Source organism: Phyllobates terribilis, unplaced genomic scaffold, assembly GCF_046119375.1.
Source record: "Phyllobates terribilis strain yellow unplaced genomic scaffold, ASM4611937v1 Scaffold_4__5_contigs__length_816908805, whole genome shotgun sequence".
Classification (NCBI taxonomy): Eukaryota; Metazoa; Chordata; class Amphibia; order Anura; family Dendrobatidae; genus Phyllobates; species Phyllobates terribilis.
In genome coordinates, this window is record NW_027362764.1 from 223,186,939 (window position 1) to 223,212,703 (window position 25,765).

At 43.1% G+C, this 25,765-nt stretch overlaps 1 protein-coding gene across 2 annotated transcripts in view; it reads right to left on the reverse strand.

The window, feature by feature from the left end:
* Positions 1-1,743: 1,743 nt before the first annotated feature.
* The window catches only part of UBA5 (ubiquitin like modifier activating enzyme 5), a 33,455-nt gene continuing 9,433 nt past the window's right edge, over positions 1,744-25,765 (reverse strand). The window contains exons 3-12 of one of the 2 annotated variants that reach the window (XM_073678107.1): positions 24,137-24,226; positions 20,267-20,376; positions 18,025-18,111; positions 17,481-17,565; positions 12,211-12,315; positions 11,179-11,306; positions 10,174-10,309; positions 9,158-9,236; positions 6,826-6,932; positions 1,744-1,956 (exon numbers count right to left, since the gene is read on the reverse strand). In XM_073678107.1, coding sequence (XP_073534208.1) covers positions 1,879-1,956; positions 6,826-6,932; positions 9,158-9,236; positions 10,174-10,309; positions 11,179-11,306; positions 12,211-12,315; positions 17,481-17,565; positions 18,025-18,111; positions 20,267-20,376; positions 24,137-24,226 — 1,005 coding nt within the window. In that variant the 3' untranslated portion in view covers positions 1,744-1,878. The remainder of the gene's footprint in view (positions 1,957-6,825; positions 6,933-9,157; positions 9,237-10,173; positions 10,310-11,178; positions 11,307-12,210; positions 12,316-17,480; positions 17,566-18,024; positions 18,112-20,266; positions 20,377-24,136; positions 24,227-25,765) is intronic. The other variant, XM_073678108.1, reaches the window with a different exon arrangement.

Consider the following 25,765-nt stretch of genomic DNA (forward strand, 5'->3'; position numbering starts at 1 on the left):
TAAAACCCAATCGAATATGATTTTTTAGCCCCAATTATATGCATTTAAAAAAAAAAAAAAAAAAAAAAAAAAGTGTCCTCAAAAAGGTGGACAACCATTTTAACCCGTTCCTCCTTGGCATTGTGTTAACACACACTTAAATACTCCAGACCAGTAAAATGCCAAAACTTCTGCTTTTTGGCTACATTCACACATTGCGGACGTGGTGCATTTTTCGCCAGAATAAGAGTTAAAATCGCAATATTTTGCTATGATTTTTTAAATTTGTGGCAAACTGTACATTTCCTTTTGCCATTATTACAGCAAAGAATAACAAAAATGCACAGCACTTGAAAACACCGTGCTAAAGGGTGCCAACACTTGCTGATGGTCAATTAATCAAGCCCATTCGCTTTGCAGCACCGGGCTGCTACCTTTAATTCCAGTGGAAGCAGTGAAGGTGTACTTAATTTTTCACATACTGCTTCTGCATCTTGGCCTAGTTTGTGACAAATAAATAATGACACAATGGAAGTTATGTGCTATTGTTCATCTCAGGTTTCATCTACCTAACTTTAAGACCTTTAACGGACTAGGTTTTTTTTTTTTTATCCTCTCCAGATACATAAAACTTGAGAATTCTTACATTTGTGAACTGTACTTTAAATAATGGAAAATTTTCTAATGGCACATAGCCCTTAAAAGTGTTGTCCAGGACAGTTATTTTTTTTTCCTATGAGCCTAAAAACGAACGTGCAGGTAGTTGATAACAGAGGCGACTACCTGCCTCTTCAACCCGGCGTTGGCTCAGATGGGTCACCGGCCACTCCTACATGTGATGCAGCTGCTCCATGTCAACATAGCAGCTCTTCTTCCAGGCTTCTCTGTCGATGGGCGGGATTGAGGACATTGTGCTGATTGACAGCTGGCTATCCGCAGTTAGGCAGCGGGGAGCCGGCTGCCAAATCAGCATGACATCATCAGTCACTCCCCGCCAACAGCGCAGAGCGGAAGAGAATCAGCTGTTCTGTCGACGTGACATCAGTGGAAGTCACTGTATCGCAGACAGGAGAGGTCTGTGCTGGCAGAGAACGGCGCCGGGCACAAAGGGGAGATAGTCAGCAACTACCTGCCTGTTAGTTCTATGGCTCATAGTGAAAAGAATGAAATAGTCCTGGATAACCCCTTTAAAGCAAAAGTGATTAAAATAAAACACTCCAAATACTGGAAACTGAATTTTAATGACTAGCGTATGTTATGGTAAAGAAAAAACTTTAATATGTATATATTATTTTGTATGAGGTTATATTTATTAATTGCGAAATAACGATTTACTTGTTAAACACAGAGTGACAGTATTGCTGTATATAATAAAGATCTCCCAGTCATTTGAAGCCCAGCCACAGGCAGGGCTTCAGCGGAGCTATGAGATGACATACACGGACGTCTTCAGTAGCCCCCCCGGCTGCCGTTACAGCCCACGATCATGTCACAGGATTGCTGATGGGTGCATAGAATGACGCACCCCCATGACAGCACGATGTTAATGCGGCTAGTGTTTGGCCCCAGCAATCATACATTTATCATCAAATCTATAAAAATAAAGGCTAGTAAACAGTCCATTAACATTTGTAATAATTAGAAATATCAAATTATAAAAAAAAAAAAAAACTTGAACAATTTTGGAAACCCATTAATTGAAAATCCACTTTAATCATTTCCTTTGCATCAGCGCCTATAAATAATAAGGAACGAGAGACTAAATGTATTTAAATAATGCTGAGCAATTTATTAGTACAATGTAAGTACATAGGACCAAGTAGTGTGACGTGAGAAGAGCCAAGAACTATATGAATAGATTCCACCAGGACACATGGGAATGATAACCGGCAGCCGATATTACATGCTTTTCATTTGGGCCATGAGGTCCTCCAGACTCTGATCTGTGTCCTCCACTGTAGCTCCTGATGAGGGTTTCTGGAATAGAAAGAGCAGGAATGTTTTCTGCTTGGGGGGGCAGGGGGACAAGTTTTAAATTTGGCATTTTTAGTTTTTTTTCATCCGAACCCAACCAAAATTGCCCTACACTGCGGTATTGAGTTTGCAGTGCGTTGGGTGATCAGAGATAATAAGATGAACAAACACGAGCTACATGGTGGAAGGTTTTCTACTAACCTAAACCAAACAATAGTCGATCTCACAAGATATCACAAATGGTAAAAGAAATCCACACATGAGACTAGTAAATCACACTGAGTAATATTATACACAACCCTCAGGGTAAAGGGAAGGTGCTGCGATTTTTAATTTTGTACTAATAATTATTGATTACATAATCAATTATTTTTAATACAAAAGTAAATGTAACGCTTTAATTTTTTTTTTTATTTCAGCCACTGGGGGTTGTCCTTTTCATTTGGGGGGTGTGTAAATCTCCATGCAGGACAGGTCCAGGGCATAAGAGAATGCGCTTACCATCCAGCCACATCTCTAGCATTGAGCCCGCTCCTCCTGCCTCTTTGCTGCGACCTGGGCTGTCGAGGTCATAGCTGTGGGAGGAGATCGCGGCCATCTTTGTGGCGCCCACTCACTGTGTATGCTGCGAGCTCCACTTTCCCCTATTATCGCATGCACTGCTCAGTCAGTGCCTGCGATGTCAGGAGCTGCCGGGGAGACAAGGTGTTGGGAGCGGAGGTCCGGGGTAAGTATCTGCAGCGGCGGGGAACGGTGATCTCAGCCAGAAGACACAGCGCTGCGGGGCAGCGTGTGGAAATGGAGTAGAAGCGTTTTTTTTTTTCTTCTTTGCATTGAATATATGGGGGCCATATACACAGGATGGGGGAATATCCCAGGATGGAAGGCCCATATATTGGGATGCAATATATGGGGCGATTGGACTATGGGGCGCTATATGGGGCCATTATACAGAGGACTCGGCGACTTTGAGGAGTGGTATAGTTACTGAGCTCACTACTCATCACAGCCGCCGGGTCTCGTGGAGCGCAGCGGGACCCGGAGTGGTGGCTGCTACAGTCTATGGAGCGTCGTTCTCTGAACAAGGCTCCATAGCCTTTGGACGCTGGATTCAGGAATCGTCGTGGGAATGCCATGGACTAGATCGGACCTGCATGTTTTTTGCTTTTATTTTAAATAAATTGGTGAAGCAAGGAAAGTGTCGGGGAGTCTTTATTCAAGTAAAATTTATTTTTCTGTCTTTATTTTTTTCATTAGTGGGTTAGTAATGGGGGTGTCTGATAGATACCTCTCCATTACTAACCTCAGGGCTTGATGTCAATGTGATTTTTGACAATTCACAGCTGTCATCAACCCCAACTATCATTAGCCCAATTGCCACTGCACCAGGGCAATCGGGAAGAGGCGGGCAAAGCCAACATTGCGTATCTAATGTGATGCACCAATTCTGGGGCGGCTGCGGGCTTGTATTTTTAGGCTGGAAAGGGCCCAAAGACCAGGGACCTTCCCAGCCAGAATATATATGCCTGCAGCTGTCTGCTTTACCTTGCTGGTTACCAAAACTAGTGGGGAACCCCACATGGTTTTTTTTTTTTCATTTATTTATTAGGGTAAATACCCTTTAGTGCCACATGAAAAGCACTAAAGGTTGCAAGTTTATTTTATGTAGGGGCTTGTGAAATTATATATCTACAGGACGTTTATTCTATTACACCACTTCTCCATAAAAGTGGATAGAGCAGGGTTACACATTTCTATGGGAGCAGTGGTGTAAAGTGTGACCCTCCTCCGTCCACTTCTATGGGGGCAGTGGTGTAAAGTGTGACCCTCCTCCGTCCACATCTATGGGAGCAGTGGTGTAAAGTGTGACCCTCCTCCATCCACTTCTATGGGAGCAGTGGTGTAAAGTGTGACCCTCCTCCGTCCACATCTATGGGAGCAGTGGTGTAAAGTGTGACCCTCCTCCGTCCACATCTATGGGAGCAGTGGTGTAAAGTGTGACCCCGCTCCGTCCACTTCTATGGGAGCAGTGGAGTAATGTGTGACCCTCCTCCATCCACTTCTATGGGAGCAGTGGTGTAAAGTGTGACCCTCCTCCGTCCACATCTATGGGAGCAGTGGTGTAAAGTGTGACCCTCCTCCGTCCACATCTATGGGAGCAGTGGTGTAATGTGTGACCCTCCTCCGTCCACATCTATGGGAGCAGTGGTGTAATGTGTGACCCTCCTCCGTCCACATCTATGGGAGCAGTGGTGTAAAGTGTGACCCCACTCCGTCCACTTCTATGGGAGCAGTGGAGTAATGTGTGACCCTCCTCCATCCACTTCTATGGGAGCAGTGGTGTAAAGTGTGACCCTCCTCCGTCCACATCTATGGGAGCAGTGGTGTAAAGTGTGACCCTCCTCCGTCCACATCTATGGGAGCAGTGGTGTAAAGTGTGACCCCGCTCCGTCCACTTCTATGGGAGCAGTGGAGTAATGTGTGACCCTCCTCCATCCACTTCTATGGGAGCAGTGGTGTAAAGTGTGACCCTCCTCCGTCCACATCTATGGGAGCAGTGGTGTAAAGTGTGACCCTCCTCCGTCCACATCTATGGGAGCAGTGGTGTAAAGTGTGACCCTCCTCCGTCCACATCTATGGGAGCAGTGGTGTAAAGTGTGACCTCGCTCCGTCCACTTCTATGGGAGCAGTGGTGTAAAGTGTGACCCTCCTCTGTCCACTTCTATGGTAGCAGTGGTGTAATGTGTGACCTCGCTTCATCCACTACATTACTACTCCCATAGGAGTAGACAGGAGGGTCACACATTACACCACTGCTCCCATAGAAGTAGACTGAGGAGGGTCACACATTACACCACTGCTCCCATAGAAGTAGACTGAGGAGGGTCACACATTACACCACTGCTCCCATAGAAGTGGACGGAGTGGGGTCACATCTTGCATACATTAGATTCTGTGTATCCAATCCCATCCTGTGTAATACTCCGCTGAGCTCAATATCTAATCCCATCATGTGATAAACTCCATCTAATCCCAGCGTGTGTTACTCTATGCGTATCTAATCAAGCACGTGATACACTCCACGTATCTAACCCCAGTTTATGATACATCTAACAGATTCGGTGCTGCCGTCCGTCCTCGGTGACACTGTACTTGTCAGTATCACTGGAAGTCACCAATAAAATGGCTCCACACTGATCCTACACTTCATCCTTTCTTATCTTGTTGCAGACACCCAGAAGGGGAGGAGAGCAGACCCCAAACACATTGACTGCAGTGTAATGTGAGCTAGGTGTACACTAGGTTTTCATGGCAAATTTCAGCAGCTGCTCCCCCTAGTGTTTAAAATTATTTTTCATATTTTACTTCATTAAAAATAAATGATCATATTTATAAAAAAAATTAAACATTAAATACTTTACATTTTTTCAATTGTTGCAAAAAAAATTTTTGATGGCACTTTCTCTTTAAGGACTCGCTCACACTGGAGGACTGCAATGAGAGAAAGCATTGCACTGCACTCCTACGCCTCTGTGGCACAGTCTCAGAGGCCAGTGTGACTCGGATGAGCGGTGTCGTTTCTGAGGTCACCGCTGTTCAGAGACGTCGGGTCTCGTGGAAATCAGAAACTTTGCTTCTGTACTGCAAGCATAGGTCACTCCTGGTTGTCTCACGAGCGATGACGTTACTGACCTCATCGAGCAGGAGACATGACCGGGAGCGACCCACCAAGCTTCATTCTCAGCAGGGTGCTCCATAGCTTGCAGTACAGAATCGTGGGAACGCCATGCATTACGTCGGAGCTGCGGAGTTTTTTAATAATAAATTGGTGAATGAGAGAGTGTTTCTTGTTTTTATTTCTTGACCTCTCTTTATGTCTTTCAGGTTCCCATTTGTGGACTATTTCGGATTCCATTGGCTACGCCAGAATCCCTGGACTGGATTTTTTTATCTTTTTATTAGTGATTTGATGAAACAGGATAGAGTCGGGGAAGAAAGGGGTGTTTTTTTTAAAACAAAATGTGTTTTATTTCTTTTAACATACTGGGTTAGTAATGGGAGGGGTGTCTGATAGACACCTCTCTATTACTAACACCAGGGATTGATGCCAGCTGGCATTACAAAGCCGACATTAACCCCATAAACCATTACCCCAATTGCAAACGCACCAGGGTAATCAGGAAGAGCCGGGCCAAGCGCCAGAATTGGCACATCTCATGTATTTCTAGGCTGGGGAGGGCCCAATAACCAGGGACCTTCCCAGCCTAATAATAAAAGCCCTCAGCTGTTTTACCTTGGCTGGTTATTAAAAATAAGGGGGACCCCCAGGTAATTTTTTTTAAATCATGTAATAGATTTAATAAGGCTAAAAACACCCTTTAGTGTCACATAAAAGGCATTAAAGGGTGCCAATTTATATTTAGGGGGCTTGTGACGTTAAGCATCTACAGGACATCATCTATTGTATCTATTCATTTACGTTATAAATCTATATATAAGATTACTTTATTAGTTTGAAAACTAGCTTTAAATTACATAGATAATTACAGCATCTAAAAGATGATGTTAAAAATGCATTGCATACACGTCATACCTATGCTAGGTGACAAAAAAACAAATAAATGGGATGGGATAGCAAAAACCTGATGTTGGATCTCCTTTAAAAGGTTGTCTGCAAGAAAATCTGATCATTTGTCAGGCTGTGATCTTGGTTGACTTTTTGACTCCTACATTAAAGTGTTCATCTTAATCTGTGTCCATTTTAATACTAGTGCCTAAAACTGCCAAAACGAAAGAAACCATAATAAAATATAGGTTTTGGAATCCCACTTACTGCATACATTTTAAGCCAGATAACTATGATTTTCATACCATTATAGGAATTGTATATGCCACAGTAATTCCCTCTGGCAGCTCAGGGACAGGTCCAGAAGCATCTTTTAACTCTTCTTCAGAAACCTCAGACACCAGCTCGATGCCTACAAAATATATACAGGAATAAATAAAGTGCATTTTCTAAAACCTAGAGAAGCCAACACACAACCTGCATAGCATCACAGATTGAATCACACAAAGCAAATCAATTAGCCATTTTTTTGTAAAAAGTGAGACTACTAGGAACCGCTATTAATACTGAAGATACCAGGGGTGCGGAGATAAGAAGCGGCTGCTCATACTACTGTTCACCTGGTCTTTCATATCGAATACTGGAGATACCAGGGGTGCTGAAGCAAGAAGAGGCTGCTCACACTGCTGTCCACCCTGTCTATCTGATTAATACTGGAGATACCAAGTATGCTGAGGTAAGAAGAGGCTGCTCACACTGCTGTCCACCCTGTCTATCTGATCTAATACTGGAGATACCAGGGGTGCTGAAGCAAGAAGAGGCTGTTCACACTGCTGTCCGCCCTGTCTATCTGATCTAATACTGCAGATACCAGGGGTGCTGAGGTAAGAAGAGGCTGCTCACACTGCTGTCCACCCTGTCTATCTGATCTAATACTGGAGATACCAGGGGTGCTGAAGCAAGAAGAGGCTGTTCACACTGCTGTCCGCCCTGTCTATCTGATCTAATACTGCAGATACCAGGGGTGCTGAGGTAAGAAGAGGCTGCTCACACTGCTGTCCACCCTGTCTATCTGATCTAATACTGGAGATACCAGGGGTGCTGAAGCAAGAAGAGGCTGTTCACACTGCTGTCCGCCCTGTCTATCTGATCTAATACTGCAGATACCAGGGGTGCTGAGGTAAGAAGAGGCTGTTCACACTGCTGTCCGCCCTGTCTATCTGATCTAATACTGCAGATACCAGGGGTGCTGAGGTAAGAAGAGGCTGCTCACACGGCTGTCCACCCTGTCTATCTGATCTTACCTCAGCACCCCTGGTATCTGCAGTATTAGAAGAGGCTGCTCACACGGCTGTCCGTTCTGTTTATCTGATCTAATACTGGAGATGACAGTGGTTTATCGATGTTGACTGGCTGCTGTGACCTGGAGATAGCTGACACTATGTGGTATAGGTTACCTGAAGGTCACAGTAGTGGAGCGTCTTGATGCACATGTCCTAGTAAATGTTCAAGGTCAGGTTTGTGTCAGTGTAACAAAACAGTGGCCCTTTTAATGTACTATAAAGATTACCTCCCAAGATAAAATGAGTGTTATTTGCTAATTAAAGAGGTTCTCATGACTCTAACCCATGTCCTTTTTTTTGCCATAAGTATTGCAGTCAAGTGCCAATGAGTACATCTATATTGTCATTTTTGCTGCTCTTCTGGTCTGCAGGCACCAGCTTGTATGTTTACATCACTCATTTCTGCTCCTTAGTCTTCCTGTGCTTTGACTACAAATGCCATAATGCAAGTCCTATAAGAGAGTAGCTCGGCACACCACCTCCAACCTCAGCCTAAACCACTTCCTCTTAAAGGTAACACCTCAGGAAACGCCATCTACCTGCAGATATGGTGTTAATCTTCAGGTAAACCGTGTTATAATGCTGACTGGCTGACTTACTGAAAGTGGGGCTTCTGGGAGAAAATGCATTTGTTTCCTCTCAGGAGCCGCTGGCTTTCAGTCACGGTGGCGTGCACAGCTCACTATACTGTGAGCGTAGGCTGTAAGCACGCTTTGGCACTTTAACAGTTCGCGGTGCAGTGCATCTGAGCAAAAAGAGCTGTCATTCATACTGCCAGGTGTAGCCGCTCCGTGCATGCCACAGTCACTGAAAGCTGGCGGCTCGTGGGAGGAAAAAAGTTAAATTTTCTCTGGGTTGTTGCACTTTCAGTCAGGTAGCTGGACAGCACTGTAATGCTACTTATCTGCAGATTACCCCTATATTTGCAGGTAATAACCAGGTTCCCTTTAAGTTAACAGTTCCATATTGTTGCATCGATGTGACAACCACCAGTGACCTGACTGCTGTGGCCACCGATAGCCAAAACATCATTGCTACCAACCGTAGGCAAGGCATCAGTGGAGCAGGTTCCTGTGGTAAGCTCTATAGGTTTTCTATTTCCTCCACCACTGTAGCTTCCCATTGGTCACTTCAGCAGTAGAACACAAAATCCCTCTAAATTTATACAGAGGTCACTGTATACAAGGAAAATGCCAACATTTTACCAGAAGCCATTTCTCCTATGGGAGATAGTGATTATAAGGTTTCTCTCAATCACACGGCATGGAAATGGAAATTCAGCTTCAGTCCTTACCCCATTCATTGTCCTCGTGTACAACCGGTGATTCTTCTACCACAACCACCTCCGGCTTTGGTTCTGAAGCCTCTCGGAGCTGAGAAATGAGACAAGTATTACTGGTTATAGTATCATTAAACACAGTTTTCTTTCTACCAACGTCTTATCGTAATGGCACAACCTACCAATATGGTGAACTTCAGATTGTCTGAAGCCGGCACTAAGAGAGGCTCACTGAATAAGGGTTCATACATCCCCGAATTACTTCGTTTTTGTCTTATTCATATTAAAAGTTTTACTTTCTCTACAATTTCTTTTGTATAGTGACTTCTATTTTAAAGACGTTCTGTCACCAAATCAATAGTGGAAATTGTATGCTCCTATTTAATTCCTGCTGCTCCCCTGAGTAAACCGGGTTTTGTATTTTTTAAGTCTACAGTATGGTTCTGGAGATATGGGCCTTTTAATCTGGTGCTAATTTTTATGGTCTTTCTCACAGTCTCTGGGGGACTGTCCATAGGTTACTCTGCATTATTATCCTGTGGACCTTGGCCCTCCTGGTAAAAACCATAAGAACTAGCACTAAATAAAAAGGCCGATAGCTCTTAACCGTATGGTGGATTTAAAAAAACAAAACCACACAGAATAATCTGTGGAGCAAAAGCAATACAATAAGAGCAAAATCTGGCCACTTCTCACCTTGTGACATAGCCTCTTTAAGTGAATAAAAAATGACTTATCTATTGTGATTTAATCATAGATATTAAATTTCACAAATTCTTGTGAGATTTTCAGAACAAAAGAGCTTTAACTCTTATGGCGCTGCTCGCAGATTTCACACTGCGAACTTCCCACTTATATCTATGACACATCAGAAGATTATTGTTACTGAGAACTTCCACTGTGGAGACCATCAAATCATAGGAAACCATTTAGACCTCTCTTTCCCACCATCATCTGTGTTAAAGCAATCTTGAATCTGGACTTGTCGATGTAAGGTACATTTAGTAGATAAAGTAAGATCTTCTTCTCACCTTGTAAGCCTCCTGCTGTTGCCTGCAGTATCTATCATCACACGAGGAGTTGGGCTTCATGGTCATAGTTGGGAAAAAGTCCTGCATTGCATTGTATCCTAGGTAGTAACTGACTGTGCCAAAATTCAACAAATATCTACAAAGCAAAAATCAAGGTTTCTTGTAAACAACTGGTGTTATTTCATCCTCTAATTTATGTATATGCTTCCCAATAATATGGGCTGTGAATAACTATAGTCCACTGGGAACACCAAGAAACCCAAGATCAGCGCTCTTGAGCCCCAACAACGGGGCTATGCCGATGTGTCTTGAATGAAGTATTGACACGCTTGATCTCTGCTCCAGGACGGGGCTGTTCTTAAGCTCCAACGCCCTGATCGTGAGATCATTGGGTTCTGCTCATTAGGTGATAAAGGGTTATTCACAAAAACAAATTACGGTAACTTTTTAAAGCCATTTTGAAAAATATTAGCATCAATTTGATATGTTGCTATGTGTAAATACTCCATTATTTCTATTGAATCTATTTTGATACATCTTCCCTAATGACTTGATAAAAGTACAATGCCCAACACCACCTTATGTGCCATATACTGTAAATGGGTTCTTATATTTATTTTTTTCTTCATACTTTACTTCTCGATCCAAAATGAAGAAAAAAAATTCAGACTACCTAGTTCTGGCGTCCACTTCTGTTCTTCGTGGCCAGACCAGAGCAGTGTGAACTTCCCCAGCCGGCACTTGACTGCGGGCACCCTTTCCAATTAGTAGGTCCCTAGGATGTCATGACTGTGTGAGGCGTAGTGTCAGCTAAGGAAGCTTGTACTTGTCTGCTCTGATTTTTTTTTGCTAATCTTTGCTCCCGATATTTAGCACTTGTCCTGCTGCCTTATCGACAAGCCATCATCTCGCTTATTTTGGTCTGTATTAGGGGCAGATTGAGGAAATCTATCTTTGGGTTGACCATGTCATACGTTTTTTATGGTGTCTTTTCCCAGCACTTACTTGAGTACATTCTGTACAAGAATTCCTGCTACAACTCCCATCGTGGTAGGGAGACTGGCCGCACAAACACCTTCTCGTTTCAAAGTCTTTTCATCAATGTTGGCAGCAACCACTAGTGGTGGAGCACACTGCAGAAGATGAACCAGATATGAAATTCAATACAATGTTTCTACCTTGTAACTGTACAAAGATGAGCCATGGTGCCTGATTGTGGCACTATGGGTTCATTCATGTATTATATGGGGTTTTGTGTTTTCAAGTACTAACACAAATGGAGCAAGTTCAGAGAAGAGACCAGAATGGTGAGCAGACTGCAAACAATGTTCTATGAGGAACGGTTACAGGATTTGGGAATGTTTAGCTTGCAAAAGAGAAGACTGAGAGGAGACTTAATAGCCGTCTACAAATATCTCAAGGGCTGTCACATTGTAGAAGGATCATCTTTATTCTCATTTGCACAAGGAAAGACTAGAAGCAATGGGATGAAACTAAATGGGAGGAGACACAGATTAGATATTAGAAAAAACTTTTTGACAGTTAGGGTGATTAATGAGTGGAACAGACGGCCACGAGAGGTGGTGAGTTCCCCTTCAATGGACGTCTTCAAACAGAGGCTGGACAGATATCTGTCTGAGATGATTTAGTGAATCCTGCATTGAGCAGGGGGTGGACCAGATGATCCTGGAGGTCCCTTCCAACTCTACCATTCTGATTCTATGAACTGGGGAAGCTGTAGGGATCCTGACAGATTCTTTCTGCCCACCATACTTGAATGCTATACCTATAAGAGAAACCATAAGGGGAGCCGCCCAGCACTTTCTGTGCCCAAGTTTTGGTTTTTTTTTAACAAATGTTTTGCTCTGAAATGTCGCAGAATTTCAAAATAATTGGGACAATGTTGGTGTGCGCAGATAGGGCAGCATGAATCTGAGGACAGGTTCCTTTGAAGCCATAGAAATAATGTAAGCAGCTTGTTAAAAGATACACAAGTGTATAAACTGATTACAAGACTGAAATATTGGGATTAAATACCGCAAAGCAGGCCGTCTCTCCGGGTTTAATAAGCTGAATGTGTCCTGACACCGCATTCTCACTGACTCCAGACTCCATCCAGATCTGTCCAAGTTCATTACAGGCCTATCAAATATAGAGTAGATTTAGGGAAAAAAACATGACAAAGCTGTAATAAACAAAGCCATTGAATGTAGGCACCGCTTTAAAGTGGTACTAGGGATGAATGTTATGCTGGGTACGGTAGACTCCGTAACTGAAGGGAGAACATCGTGCTCATACATACTGGATGATTATAGAACTGCAATCAGGCTGCACAGGGCTCGGATATATCTGTAACCACAGGTCTGCATAGGAGCTTCAGGCTATGTTCAAACAGTTCTGTGATGCACATCAGCTCCAAAATCATGCTTAAAACCATGTGGAAAACTGAATGCCGTGTCCCCCCCCTTTGGTGCGGGCTCTGGCGCAGAGCCCGCACTTTTCCGAGCACATGTCAGCTGATTCTTACAGCTGACATGTGCCCGCAGCAGCCACGGGTGGAATCGCGATCCACCTGCGGCTGTTAACTAGTTAAATGCCACTGTCAAACTGACAGCGGCATTTAAGTTGCTCTTCCGGGAAGAGCGTTGTTGGCTCCACCCATCGGCGACCCCGTCACGTGATTGCGGGTCACCGATGGGTTGGCTTCACAACCCGGGGTCTGGATGAGACACCTTTGGTTGTCATAGCCGATCTGCTATGAGAATCACCCAGTGGTCGGCGCTCATAGAAGATGAGCACTTTTGTTACACATAGCAGGGCTGAAGCTCTATGAGTAACACAGGCAATCGGACAATCGCAGTTTCAAGTCTCCTAAGGAGTCTATTGAAGCAAGTAAAAAGTAGAATTTTTTTTTTTAAAAAAAATATATATAAAAAAAAATAAAAGTTTAAATCCACCCCCCTTTCACCCTATTCAAAATAAAACAAACTAAAAAAATAGACACATATTTGGTATCGCTGCGTTCAGAATCGCCAGATCAATATAAAAAAAAAAAATTAACTATATCGGTAAATGGCGTAACAATAAAAAAAATCTAAACGCCAGAATTACGTTTTTTTGTCGCCGCAGCATTGCAATAAAATGCAATAACAGATAGTATCTGAACCAAAATGGTATCAATAAAAACGTCAACTCGGCACTCAAAAAATAACTCCTCACCCAGCCCTAGATCCCTAAAAATGGAGACGCTACAGGTCTCGGAAAATGGCGTTTTGTTTTTTTTTTAAACAAACTTTGTATTTTTTTTTCACCACTCAAATAAAAAAAGAACCTATACATGTTTGGTGTCTACAAACTTGTAATGACCTGGAGAATAATAATGGCATCTCAGTTTTAGCATTTAGTGAACATGATAAAAAAAAAAAAAAATTGTAGATTTGCACTTTTTTTTGCAATTTGACTGCACTTGGATTTTTTTTCCCGTTTTCCAGTACACGTTATGGTAAAAACCAATGGTGGCGTTCAAAAGTACAACTCGTCCTGCAAAAAAATGAGCCCTCACACGGCCATACTGACCGAAAAATAAAAAGGCTATGGCTCTGGGAAGAAGGGGAGCAAAAAATGAAAACAAAAACGGAAAAGGGATGCGGCGTGAAGGGAATAAGGAGCTTGAGTGTTTTTATCTGAAGAGGTTTTGAAAGCCGCTTCTCTATAGCGATTACTGTTGGAATTCACTGTAAACTAGGCACTGTTAAATCAAAAGGCTGCAGAACAAAAAAAAAAAAAATCTATAGAGAAAAAAAAAAAATCTTACCGTAAAATCTTACCGTATTTTTCGTACTATAAGACGCATTTTTTAACAAGAAAAACACTTGTTAAAAAGTGTGTGCGTCTTATAGTCCGGAGGCAGCTTCAGGCGATGGAGAACGCTGGCACCGCGTCCTCTCCAGTCACACAGAGCTGCTCTCTCTCCTCCTGCTCTGTACTAATCTAGGTGATCGGTGCAGAGCAGGAGAGGAAGCTTACCGGCGGGAAAGGAGGCTGCAGGAGTTGAGCAGCAGCAGGACCTTCTGCAACAGTAATTCCAGGATCTTTCAGGTCATGTGACTGATTAGATGTGAAATTATGTATTAGGAATAATAATAATATTAGCAAATACATCCAAATAGAAATGTAGTATCGTTTTTCTGACTAGCTATCTCTCTTTCCTCATGTGCGGGGCATTGCAGGACTTTATTACATCCACTGATTTAAGTGACAGTTAGCTAGTTGCTAGTGGTCGTAACCATGGATATCCAAGGTCCTGCAGTGCCAGTACATGAGGAAAGACATAGCAAATCTAAAAAAAACTATACTACATTTCTAAGTGGAGGTATTTGGTAAGATTAGTATTATTACACCTACTACATATTGGGATAGGATCTTGGAGATGAGAATACCCCTTTAATCAAGTGGAAGGTCCTGCAAATGTTCTTTGGCTGCAACCTCCGTACAGGTCCTGATCAGGAACTGCAGAATGTGGTAAAGTGTGTGTGTACATGCACATGTAGCAGAGCCCACTGCAACACTGCAGAGAGACACTAGCAACAGATTACCTCTCTATTCTACCCTAGTACAGTTATATGAAAAAGTTTGGGCACCCCTATTAATCTTAAGCTTAATGTTTTATAAAAAAAATTGGTGTTTTTGCAACAGTTATTTCAGTTTGATATATGTAATAACTGTTGGACACAGTAATGTTTCTGCCTTGAAATGAGGTTTATTGTACTAACAGAAAATGTGCAATCTGCATTCAAACAAAATTTGACAGGTGCATAAGTATGGGCACCCTTATTTTCTTGTTTTAAATACTCCTACCTACTTTTTACTGACTTACTAAAGCACTTTTTTTGGTTTTGTAACCTCACTGAGCTTTGAACTTCATAGCCAGGTGTATGCAATCATGAGAAAAGCTACTTAAAGTGGCCACTTGCAAGTTGTTCTCCTGTTTGAATCTCCTCTGAAGAGTGGCATCATGGGCTCCTCAAAACAACTGTCAAATGATCTGAAAACAAAGATTAGTCAACATAGTTGTTCAGGGGAAGGATACAAAAAGCTGTCTCAGAGATTTAACCTGTCAGTTTCCACTGTGAGGAACATAGTAAAGAAATGGAAGAACACAGGGACAGTTCTTGTTAAGGCCAGAAGTGGCAGGCCAAGAAAAACATCAGAAAGGCAGAGAAGAATGGTGAGATCAGTCAAGGACAATCCTCAGACCACCTCCAGAGAGCTGCAGCATCAACTTGCTGCAGATGGTGTCACTGTGCATCGGTCAACTATACAACGCACATTGCAGAAGGAGAAGCTGTATGGGAGAGTGATGCGAAAGAAGCAGTTTCCGCAAGCACGCCACAAACAGTCGGCTGAGGTATGCAAAAGCACATTTGGAGAAGCCAATTTCTTTTTGGAAGAAGGTCCTGTGGACTGATGAAACCAAGATTGAGTTGTTTGGTCATACAAAAAGGCATTATGCATGGCAGCAAAAATACACAGCATTCCAAGAAAAACACTTGCTACCCACAGTAAAATTTGGTGGAGGTTCCATCATGCTTTGGGGCTGTGTGGCCAATGCCGGCACCGGGAATCTTGTTAAAGTTGAGGGACTCATGGATTCCACTCAGTATCAGCAGATTCTTGACAATAATGTTCAAGAATCAGTGACAAAGTTGAAGTTACGCAGGGGATGGATCTTTCAGCAAGACAATGATCCAAAACACCGCTCCAAATCTACTCAGGCATTCATGCAGAGGAACAATTACAATGTTCTGGAATGGCCATCCCAGTCCCCAGACCTGAATATCATTGAACATCTGTGGGATAATTTGAAGAGGCTGTCCATGCTCGGCGACCATCAAACTTAACTGAACTGGAATTGTTTTGTAAAGAGGAATGGTCAAAAATACCTTCATCCAGGATCCAGGAAATCATTAAAAGCTACAGGAAGCGACTAGAGGCTGTTATTTTTGCAAAAGGAGGATCTACTAAATATTAATGTCACTTTTCTGGTGAGGTGCCCATACTTATGCACCTGTCAAATTTTGTTTGAATGCAGATTGAACATTTTCTGTTAGTACAATAAACCTCATTCAAGGCAGAAACATTACTGTGTCCAACAGTTATTACATATATCAAACTGAAATAGCTGTTGCAAAAACACCAATTTCTATAAAACATTAAGCTTAAGATTAATAGGGGTGCCCAAACTTTTTCATATCACTGTACATTAAAATTAGTGATAATGACCCCTCCACTTTACCCCACCAGAGAAGTTTTAATAGGAAAAAATGTTTTTCCTATTTTCTGCTGTCTAAACCTGGGGTGTGTCTTATAGTCAGAAAAATACGGTATTTAAAAGGGAACTGGTCTGCAGGACTAAGCACTATAAAGTAAACATAGGGCCATAATGGCACTATTACACGGATTACATTGGTACCTTTGTTGAGGGAATCCGATCAGTGGTTCTTTTTTAATCATGGATTTAAGTTTTCTTTCAATGACTTCGTCTGTGCATTGGGGTAGGCCAGGGAGGGTTGGGTCTTCTGCTCTAGCCCCTCCGCCTGCCTCCTGTGTTTCTACAGGTCACTGATTATTCAGCGACCTGACTCCGTTTTGAAATTTCACAGTATGAGAATCCACATCTGGTATTCAATAAAATCGCGCCAGAGTCGGCGAACGTGCAGATCAAGATCTGAGATCTCAATTTGCGCATGAGCCAACAGCAGCGCCATTTTCCTGTAGACCAGACGTGGTAGAAACACAGGAGGCAGAGGGGCCAGAACACAGACCCACACACCCCCAGGCCCGCCCCATGCACAGAAGACATCATCAAAAGACAACTTAAAACCATGATTAAAAAAGAACCACTGATCGGATTCCTTCAACAAAGGTCTCAATTTAATCAGTGTAATATCGCCATTATGGCCATACCTTTACTTTATAGTGCTTAAGCCTGCTGACAGGTTCCCTTTAAGACAACTTCAGAAAAAGAGAAAATTTCTCAAAACTTCCAGAAGCAGCTTTAGCTTATACCGCAAAAAAATAAATCTGTGTGAACAAAGTCTTGGACACAAAATATTTGGATATTTTAAATCAAGACTATTTGCAAGTTTTCTTAATTTTTTAATGGTAGATGCACTGGAGCAACAATGATAAAGTGTTTGCTAAAGTTTAGACGGGCTCTATTAGAAAGCTGCTGTCTTAGACCAGAGAATCTAATTTTCTAACAGCAGTGATTGGAGCCAAATGTAAAAATTAGAAATTCTACATACAGTGTTAATTGCCATACGTGCTTCAAAGTTGTCAACACAGCTAAGTACAAGGTCCACTGGTTCTCCTTCCTTTAATCCACCTTTGCTAATAGTAGGGAAAAAAAAAGTTAAGAACGTAAAACAATCATGAAAAAGTTGATTTGAAACATATTTGTAACAGCTTTTATTGTGAGCTTTAACCGTGTAACTCTGAATCTCCACCACTGCAAGATTATACAGTACCTCCGCACGTTCTACATCCACAATGAATGAAATACTAATCTTTTGCCAAGTTGCAAAACTTTTTAATGTTGAATTTAAAAATGTAAAACTTTGTTAATAAATTTGGGCTTATGATTGTAGTGAAGAAATTTATAATCATTGGTGGTCCCCCAGATTACTAGAACGGGACCCCAAGTGCCCTGTTTCTTCTTCACTGCACGATGAGGGAATATTAGTATGAGTGCAGAGGCGGCGGCGCTCGAATGCCGCCGCTACATTTAAAGTCTGTAGGGCTGAAGGAAATTGCTCAGCGCGGTATATGAATTTGATAAGAACAATTTACCTTATTCTATCCATGAAGTGTTGAAAATTGTCTATTGTGGTGATATTATAGTTATGGACTTCAAACTGGACGTCAGGATTTATACTCCTGCAAAAAGAAAAGAAGCATATATCAGGAAATTACTGTGTGCACAGAGCTCTTCTTTGCCTCTGCAGTTTGGTAACTTTTTAATGGCTCAGGATGAAAATGTAAATCAGAGGTAACTACACTGTGTGTAGAATTATTAGGCAAGTTGTATTTTAGAGGATTATTTTTATTATTGATCAACAACTATGTTCTCAATCAACCCAAAAGACTCAAATATCCAACCTTAATATTTTAGGAAGTTGGAGTGGTTTTTTTTTAGATTTGGCTATTTTAGGAGAATATCTGTTTGTGCAGGTAACTATAACTGTGCAGAATTATTAGGCAACTTAATAAAAACCAAATATAATCCCATCTCACTTGTTTATTTTCACCAGGTAAATCAATATCAGTGCACAAAATTTAGAAATAAACATTTCTGACATGCAAAAACAAAAAAATTAGTGATCAGTATAGCCGCCTTTCTTTATGATGACTCTCAACAGCCTTCCATCCATAGATTCTGTCAGTTTGCTTGATCTGTTTTCGATCAACATTGCGTGCAGCAGCCACCACAGCCCCCCAGACACTGTTACGAGAGGTGTACTGTTTTCCCTCCCTGTAGATCTCACATTTTATGATGGACCATAGGTTCTCTATGGAGTTCAGATCAGGTGAACAAGGGGGCCATGTCATTATTTTTTCTTCTTTTAAACCTTTACTGGCCAGCCACGCTGTGGAGTAGTTGGATGCATGTGATGGAGCATTGTCCTGCATGAAAATCATGTTTTTCTTGAACAATACCGGCTTCTTCCTGTACCACTGCTTGAAGAAGTTGTCTTCCAGAAACTGACAGTAGGTCTGGGAGTTGAGCTTCACTCCATCCTCAACCCGAAAAGGTCCCACAAGTTCATCTTTGAGGATACCAGCCCATACCAGTACCCCACCTCCACCTTGCTGGCGTCTGAGTCTGAGTGGAGCTCTCTGTCCTTTATTGATCCAGCCTCTGGCCCATCCATCTGGCCCATCAAGAGTCACCCTCATTTCATCAGTCCATAAAACCTTAGAAAAATCAGTCTTAAGATATTTCTTGGCCCATTCTTGACGTTTTATCTTATGTTTCTTGTTCAGAGGTGGTCGTTTTTCAGCCTTCCTTACCTTGGCCATGTCCCTGAGTATCGCACACCTTGTGCTTTTTGATACTCAAGTAACATTGCAGCTCTGAAATATGGCAAAACTGGTGGCGAATGGCATCTTGGCAGCTTCACGCTTGATTTTCCTCAATTCATGGGCAGTTATTTTGAGCCTTTTTTGGCCAACACGCTTCTTGCGACCCTGTTGGCTATTTGCCATGAAACGCTTGATTGTTCGGTGATCACGCTTCAAAAGGTTGGAAATTTCAAGACTGCTGCATCCCTCTGCAAGACATCTCACAATTTGGACTTTTCAGAGCCCGTCAAATCTCTCTTCTGACCCATTTTGCCAAAGGAAAGGAAGTTGCCTAATAATTAAGCACACCTTATATAGGGTGTTGATGTCATTACCCAACACCCCTCCTTATTACAGAGATGCACATCACCAGATTTACTTAATTGGTAGTTGGCTCTCAAGCCTATGCAGCTTGGAGTAGGACAACATGTATAAAAAGTATCGAAGTGATCAAAATATGTATTTGCCTAATAATTCTGCACGCGGTGTATAAGTTAAGGCCTCAGGAGTGGGACTGATGTAACAGTCAGGATCAGAGATAAATCAGATCGAGGGAGTTTATCCCATACAGGTTGTAGTATCTGAGTAGTCAGAGTGAGGGTGGTCAAATGTGGGGTACAAAAATTTGGTATTCTGTTTGGTTGGACCCGTAGAAGCAACATTATGTGCGAAACGGCCGTCGTCTATCTCTTGCATCCAGCTTTCTCCTGCAACCATTTTTTAATGCTTGTTAAAAAAATATATGTTTTTATGGGACAGAAAGTGTCGCCTTTCCTCTTTTCAAAGATTGCTCTGTTGAAGTGACGTCAGCGGAAACCACTGAATTGCCGGCAGGAGTGGTCAGTGACCATTCAGTGCCGGCAGCGATCAGTGCAGGTAGCAACCACCTTACTGTTAGTTCCAAGGGACATTGTATAAAAAATAAGTCGCAGATAACCCTTCCAATGTGAATCCTGGAAAAAGCTCCTACCTCAGTGTGTGCTCCGCTGCCTCAACTTTGCTCAGCCCAGCTTGGTGCGGCTGGAAGAAGAGTCTGTTCATATTCGCCAGCTCCACCTTATCATAATCAAAGAGCAGCAGCTAGAGAGAAACAAGACTGGTGTGTAATCACCCACATGTAGAATCCCAGAAGCCGTTATTATTCCCATCCAATATAATGATGCCATATAGATCCAATATCCAGCACTTTATGATGACCGGGTCATGACCTCTGCAATCCCCACGGATCCGGACATTCTGCTTAGAAAGAAAAAGCCTTTCTTCTCAGGATCAGTGGGGGTCCCAGAGGTCAGACCCCACCAATCATACATCATCACTATGAGATGGAATACCCTTTCCACAACTGAAAACAGAACTCGGCCAACATAAGACACCTCTGGAAATTAACCCTTGTATAAAGGCCCCTTCTAAATGTGTTGCCTTTCCTTGAACTTTTCTAAAAAAACAGATGTGAGATTTAAACTGCTAGTGTCTGAGAGGACGTCATGTACTGCTTTATATCAAGGTTAGATTACTGTGTGTCCATGTCTCTAAAGTCTACAGCCCCGGTTCATTTGCTTTATTTTTAAGGGAATTTTCTATTTTGTTATTCCGCATTAGCCTAATCTACAGGTTCGCCAAGATCTTGCTCCAGGAGCGATTCTACTAGTTGTACCCCACCCACTATGATGTATGGTGAAGAAGGTTATTAGCAAATGCCAACGGAACATATATCTACATTGAATCTTATAAGACATGGAGATGCATAAGAAAAATTCTCAAGAAGGTCGCAGAACACAATGCGGTGTAAACCCAGTCCTGTATTTATTTATTTTTTTATTACAATGGTGGTGCCAAAACACTCTGACCCTCAGGGTTATAAAAATGAACTCTAGTGCTAGAGGCCCAAAATAAATAAATGTTATTATGATAAAAGTCATATTAACCAGATACGACTCATGACAAGTTTAAAGTGCACCTGTCAGCAGGATTGTGCTTAGTAAACCACATACACAGCATGGTGGAGGAGTAGGTTTTCTCCTGCCAGATAACTGCTCCTTCACCCAAATCCCACTACCACCCTCCGTTATTCTCCCCTCTTTTGAGGTGCACTATGTGTGCATCTACTACCACTCCAACCGGCTGTCATTTACCGTCCCCCAGGACCAGCCACAACCTTCTTAGACCACTTCATTTCCTTTCCGCTGACATCCCCACTATCAAGGGTGACTTCAACATCCACATAGACACTTCCCTCTCAGCTTCTATCCCTCGCTTCCTCCTTTGGCCTTACCCAATGGTCTTCCGCAGCCGCTCACAAAGATGGCCACACTCTGGACCTCATCTTCACCCGCCTCTGTTCCCTGTCTAACCTCTCTAACTCACCCCTCCCTCTTTCTGACCACAACCTACTTACATTCTCTACCCTCACCTCTCCAGGGCAACAATCCCTAGTCCACAAACTTGCATACCCTCACAGAAATCTTAAACACTTTGACCTACACTTACTCTCTGAATCCCTATTCCCTCTTACAGACATCAGTTCCTTATATAAAGCGGCAGCAACATCTGCGTCATGTAACACCACAACAGCTGCAGCTCTCAATTCGGTCGCCCCCTTCACACATACCAAAGCTCGCACAATCAACAGGCAACCCTGGCAGACCAGCCTAACTAAAGAACTGCGACGGGCCTCCAGGGTTGCCGAGTGGAAATGGAAAAGGTCCCACTCCAACGAGCATTTCATCACATTCAAACAGTCCCTCACTACCTTCAAGTCCACACTCACTGCAGCAAAACAAACCTACTTCTCATCTCGCATATCCTCCCTGTCTCACAACCCTAAACAGCTATTTAAACACTTTCAATTCTCTCCTCAGCCCGCCCAGCTCCTCTTCCCTCTCCTCTCAGCTGAAGACTTTGCCTCATTCTTCAAGCAGAAGTTTGACACCATCAGACAAAGCTTTTGCCTAAAAAACCCCAGCCCCTCCTCAGACCCATTCAATCCTACTCCTCCAAAACCAGCTTCTACACCATTACAGAAGATAAACTTTCCTCTTTACTCTTCAAATCACACCTCACCACCTGTGAACTTGACACAATCAAGTCCCACCTCATCACCAGCCTTACCACCATCTTCATCTCAACCCTAACCCACCTTTTCAACCTTTCACTAACAACTGGTGTCTTCCCCTCATGCTTCAAACATGCCTCGATCACACCCATCCTCAAAAAGCCCTCCGTTGACCCATCCTCTCTGACAAGCTACCGCCCCACATCACTTCTCCCCTATGCATCAAAACTACTGGAACAACATGTTCATTTTGAACTGTCCTCCCACATCTCCTCCTGCTCTCTCTTTGACCTCCTCCAATCTGGCTTCCGGCTGCACCATTCTACTGAAACTGCCCTGACTAAAGTCACCAACGACCTACTAATCGCCAAATCCAAGCAAAACTACTTTCTCCTAAGCCTGTGACACAGTGGCCCATCCCCTGTGTGTCCCTCAATTCTAGGATCCCTGCTCTTCTCCATCTACACCTTTGGCCTGGGACAGCTCTTAGAGTCTCACGGCTTTCAGTATCACCTCTATGCTGATGACACACAGATCTACCTCTCCGAACCCGACATCTCCTCCTTACTAACCAAAATCCCACAATGTCAGTCCGCTATTTCATCCATCTTCTCTACCAGATTTCTAAAACTTAACATGGATAAACTGAATTCATCATCTTTCCACCTTCCCATTAACCCCCCCTCCCCCCCATTTGACCTATCTATCAACGTGAATAGCTGTTCACTCTCCCCAGTCCCGCAAGCTCGCTGCCTTAGGGTAACCCTTGACTCTGATTTCTCCTTCAATCCACATATCCAAGCCCTTTCCACTTCCTGCCGACTCCAACTCAAAAATATTTCCCGGATCCGCACATTCCTCAACCCCGAATCTGCAAAAACACTAGTGCACGCCCTCATCATCTCCCGCCTCGACTACTGCAACCTCCTGCTCTGTGGCCTCCCTTTTAACACTCTCGCACCCCTCCATCTATCCTAAACTCTGCTGCCCGACTAATCCACCTGTCCCCACGCTATTCCCCGGCCTCTCCTCTCTGTCTAACCTGCCTAACCACAGCATACAAAGCCATCCACAACCTGTCTCCTCCATATATCTGTGACCTAGTCTCCCGGTACATACCTGCATGCAACCTCGGATCCTCACAAGATCTCCTGCTCTATGCCCCTCTTGTCTCCTCTTCCCACAATCACATACAAGATTTCTCCCATGCATCCCCCATACTCTGGAACTCTCTACCCCAACATATCAGACTCTCGCTTACCGTGGAAACCTTCAAAAGGAACCTGAAGACCCAGCTCTTCCAACAAGCCTACAACCTGCAGAAACCCTCGCTCCACCATACCGCTGCACGACCAGCTCTACCCTCACCTACTGTATCCTCACCCATCCTTTGTAGACTGTGAGCCTTTGCAGGCAGGGTCCTCGCTCTTCGTGTACCAGTCGCCATCACGTTTCATTAAATATCATTGTAATTGTTTTTGTATGTATACCCCTTTTTCACATGTAAAGCGCCATGGAATAAAATGGCATAATAATAATAATAAGTCAGGTGGGCGTGTTATGATGAATAAAATGATACCTTGTTGATAAAACCCGTCCAGTGATTCTTTTATAATCATCATCAGGTATCATTTTACTCAGCATAACGACGCCTACCTGACAGTGTATGTGGTTTACTAAGCACAATCCTGCCGACAGGTGTGCTTTAAAAAAAACCTTGTTGATTGATATGCATTACTGAAAAAAGAAAACAACTATATTATTAAAATTGGTGAAAATATGCATTACCTTACCAATTCCACATCTCGTTAGCATTTCTGCAGTGACGCTGCCAACACCACCGACACCTACTACTGCCACGGTGTATGTACGGATTTTCTAGGGCAGAAAAAATAATTTCATATTATAGCTTTATCCAACTATATACTTGAAAATGTTGTCTGAACCAAATGGGTCTGATACCAGGCGCCCCACCGCTCAGTCGTTACCAGATCTGGTAGTTATCGGATGTAAACTGTGTACAATAGGAGCAGCACAGCTCCATCACTGGGTAACAGCTGCTGCCAAGAGCTGCAGAACAACTCCTATTGCCTTGAGGAGTGAAGGGCAGCACCCAGCAGCGGCTTCTACACATTGAAGAGAACTACGCTGTTCATTTATGGTCATCACCAGAGCAGGTAACTGATTGGTGGGGGATTGGTGCCGAGCCCCTACCAATCTGATATTGACGACCTATTGTAAGGATAGGTTATTAATATCATTAATTATTAAAATATCATATGCAAGGATAACCTCTTTAATAGGAAAAATGAGAAAATATATGGATTTATTGACCAAGGCCATGAAGACATAAAAGGAGAGGAAATAAATATGCTGAAAAAGAAATTCAGAGGAAATCAAAACTGTTACACAAATGGGATCAGACATGAATATGTGACACAGACATGATGGTGGACCGGGGGTCAGCACACCTTAGGGTCCGTCACTGCGGTACTGATTATTACATACTCACCTGTGCAGCTGTTTGATATTGTAGTTCTGCCCTTTTATTTCAATAGATCGAGATGCAGTACCCAGCACAGCAGCATAAATAAAGATGGCGCTGTATTGGGAGCGGCAATGAGGGGCCCGGGTACAGCTGATGAGTTCTACTGATCATTGGCTCTCAGGAGTCAACAATCCATTAATCCCACATTGATACTTCATCCTAAGGATAGGTTATAGGTGTAAAATTCTTAAAGGGAATTAAGGCTTTCGCTACCTTATCTGAGAGCAGCACGACATAGGGGTAGAGACCCTGATTCCACTAGCTTATTGGGCGGCTTGTGGTAGTTTTGATAAGAGAGGGATTTTTGGTACTCACTGTAAAATCTCTTTCTTGGAGCCTTCATTGGGTGACACAGGTAACCATGGGTGTATGCTGCTGTCACTAGGAGGCCGACACTAGGCAGAAAAAAGAAAATAGCTCCTCCTCGGAAGTATACACCCACCGACAGGCACCAAGCTCATCAGTAAGTGACCAAAGCAGTAGGAGGAACCAAACAAAGAGTAACTATGTACATGCCCAACAGGGGCACAATGGCCCAACATATGCATAAAACCAGGGAGGGTGCTGTGTCCCCCAAAGAAGGCTCCAAGAAAGATTTTACAGTGAATTCCAAAAATCCCTCTTTCTTTATCGCTTCATTGGGGGACACAGGTAACCATTGGACGTGCAAAAGCAGTCCCTAGGGTGGGAGAACAGTAGATAGCCACAGACTAGGTCGGACGGTGGGCAACCGCCGCTTGCAGAACCTCCGTCCTAGGCTGGCATCAGCCGAGGCACAAGTGTGGACTCTGTTAAACCTCGTAAAGGTGTGAAGTGAAGACCAGGTTGTGGCCTCCTTCCAGGAGGCCCCCACCGCCTGAGTAGAGTGG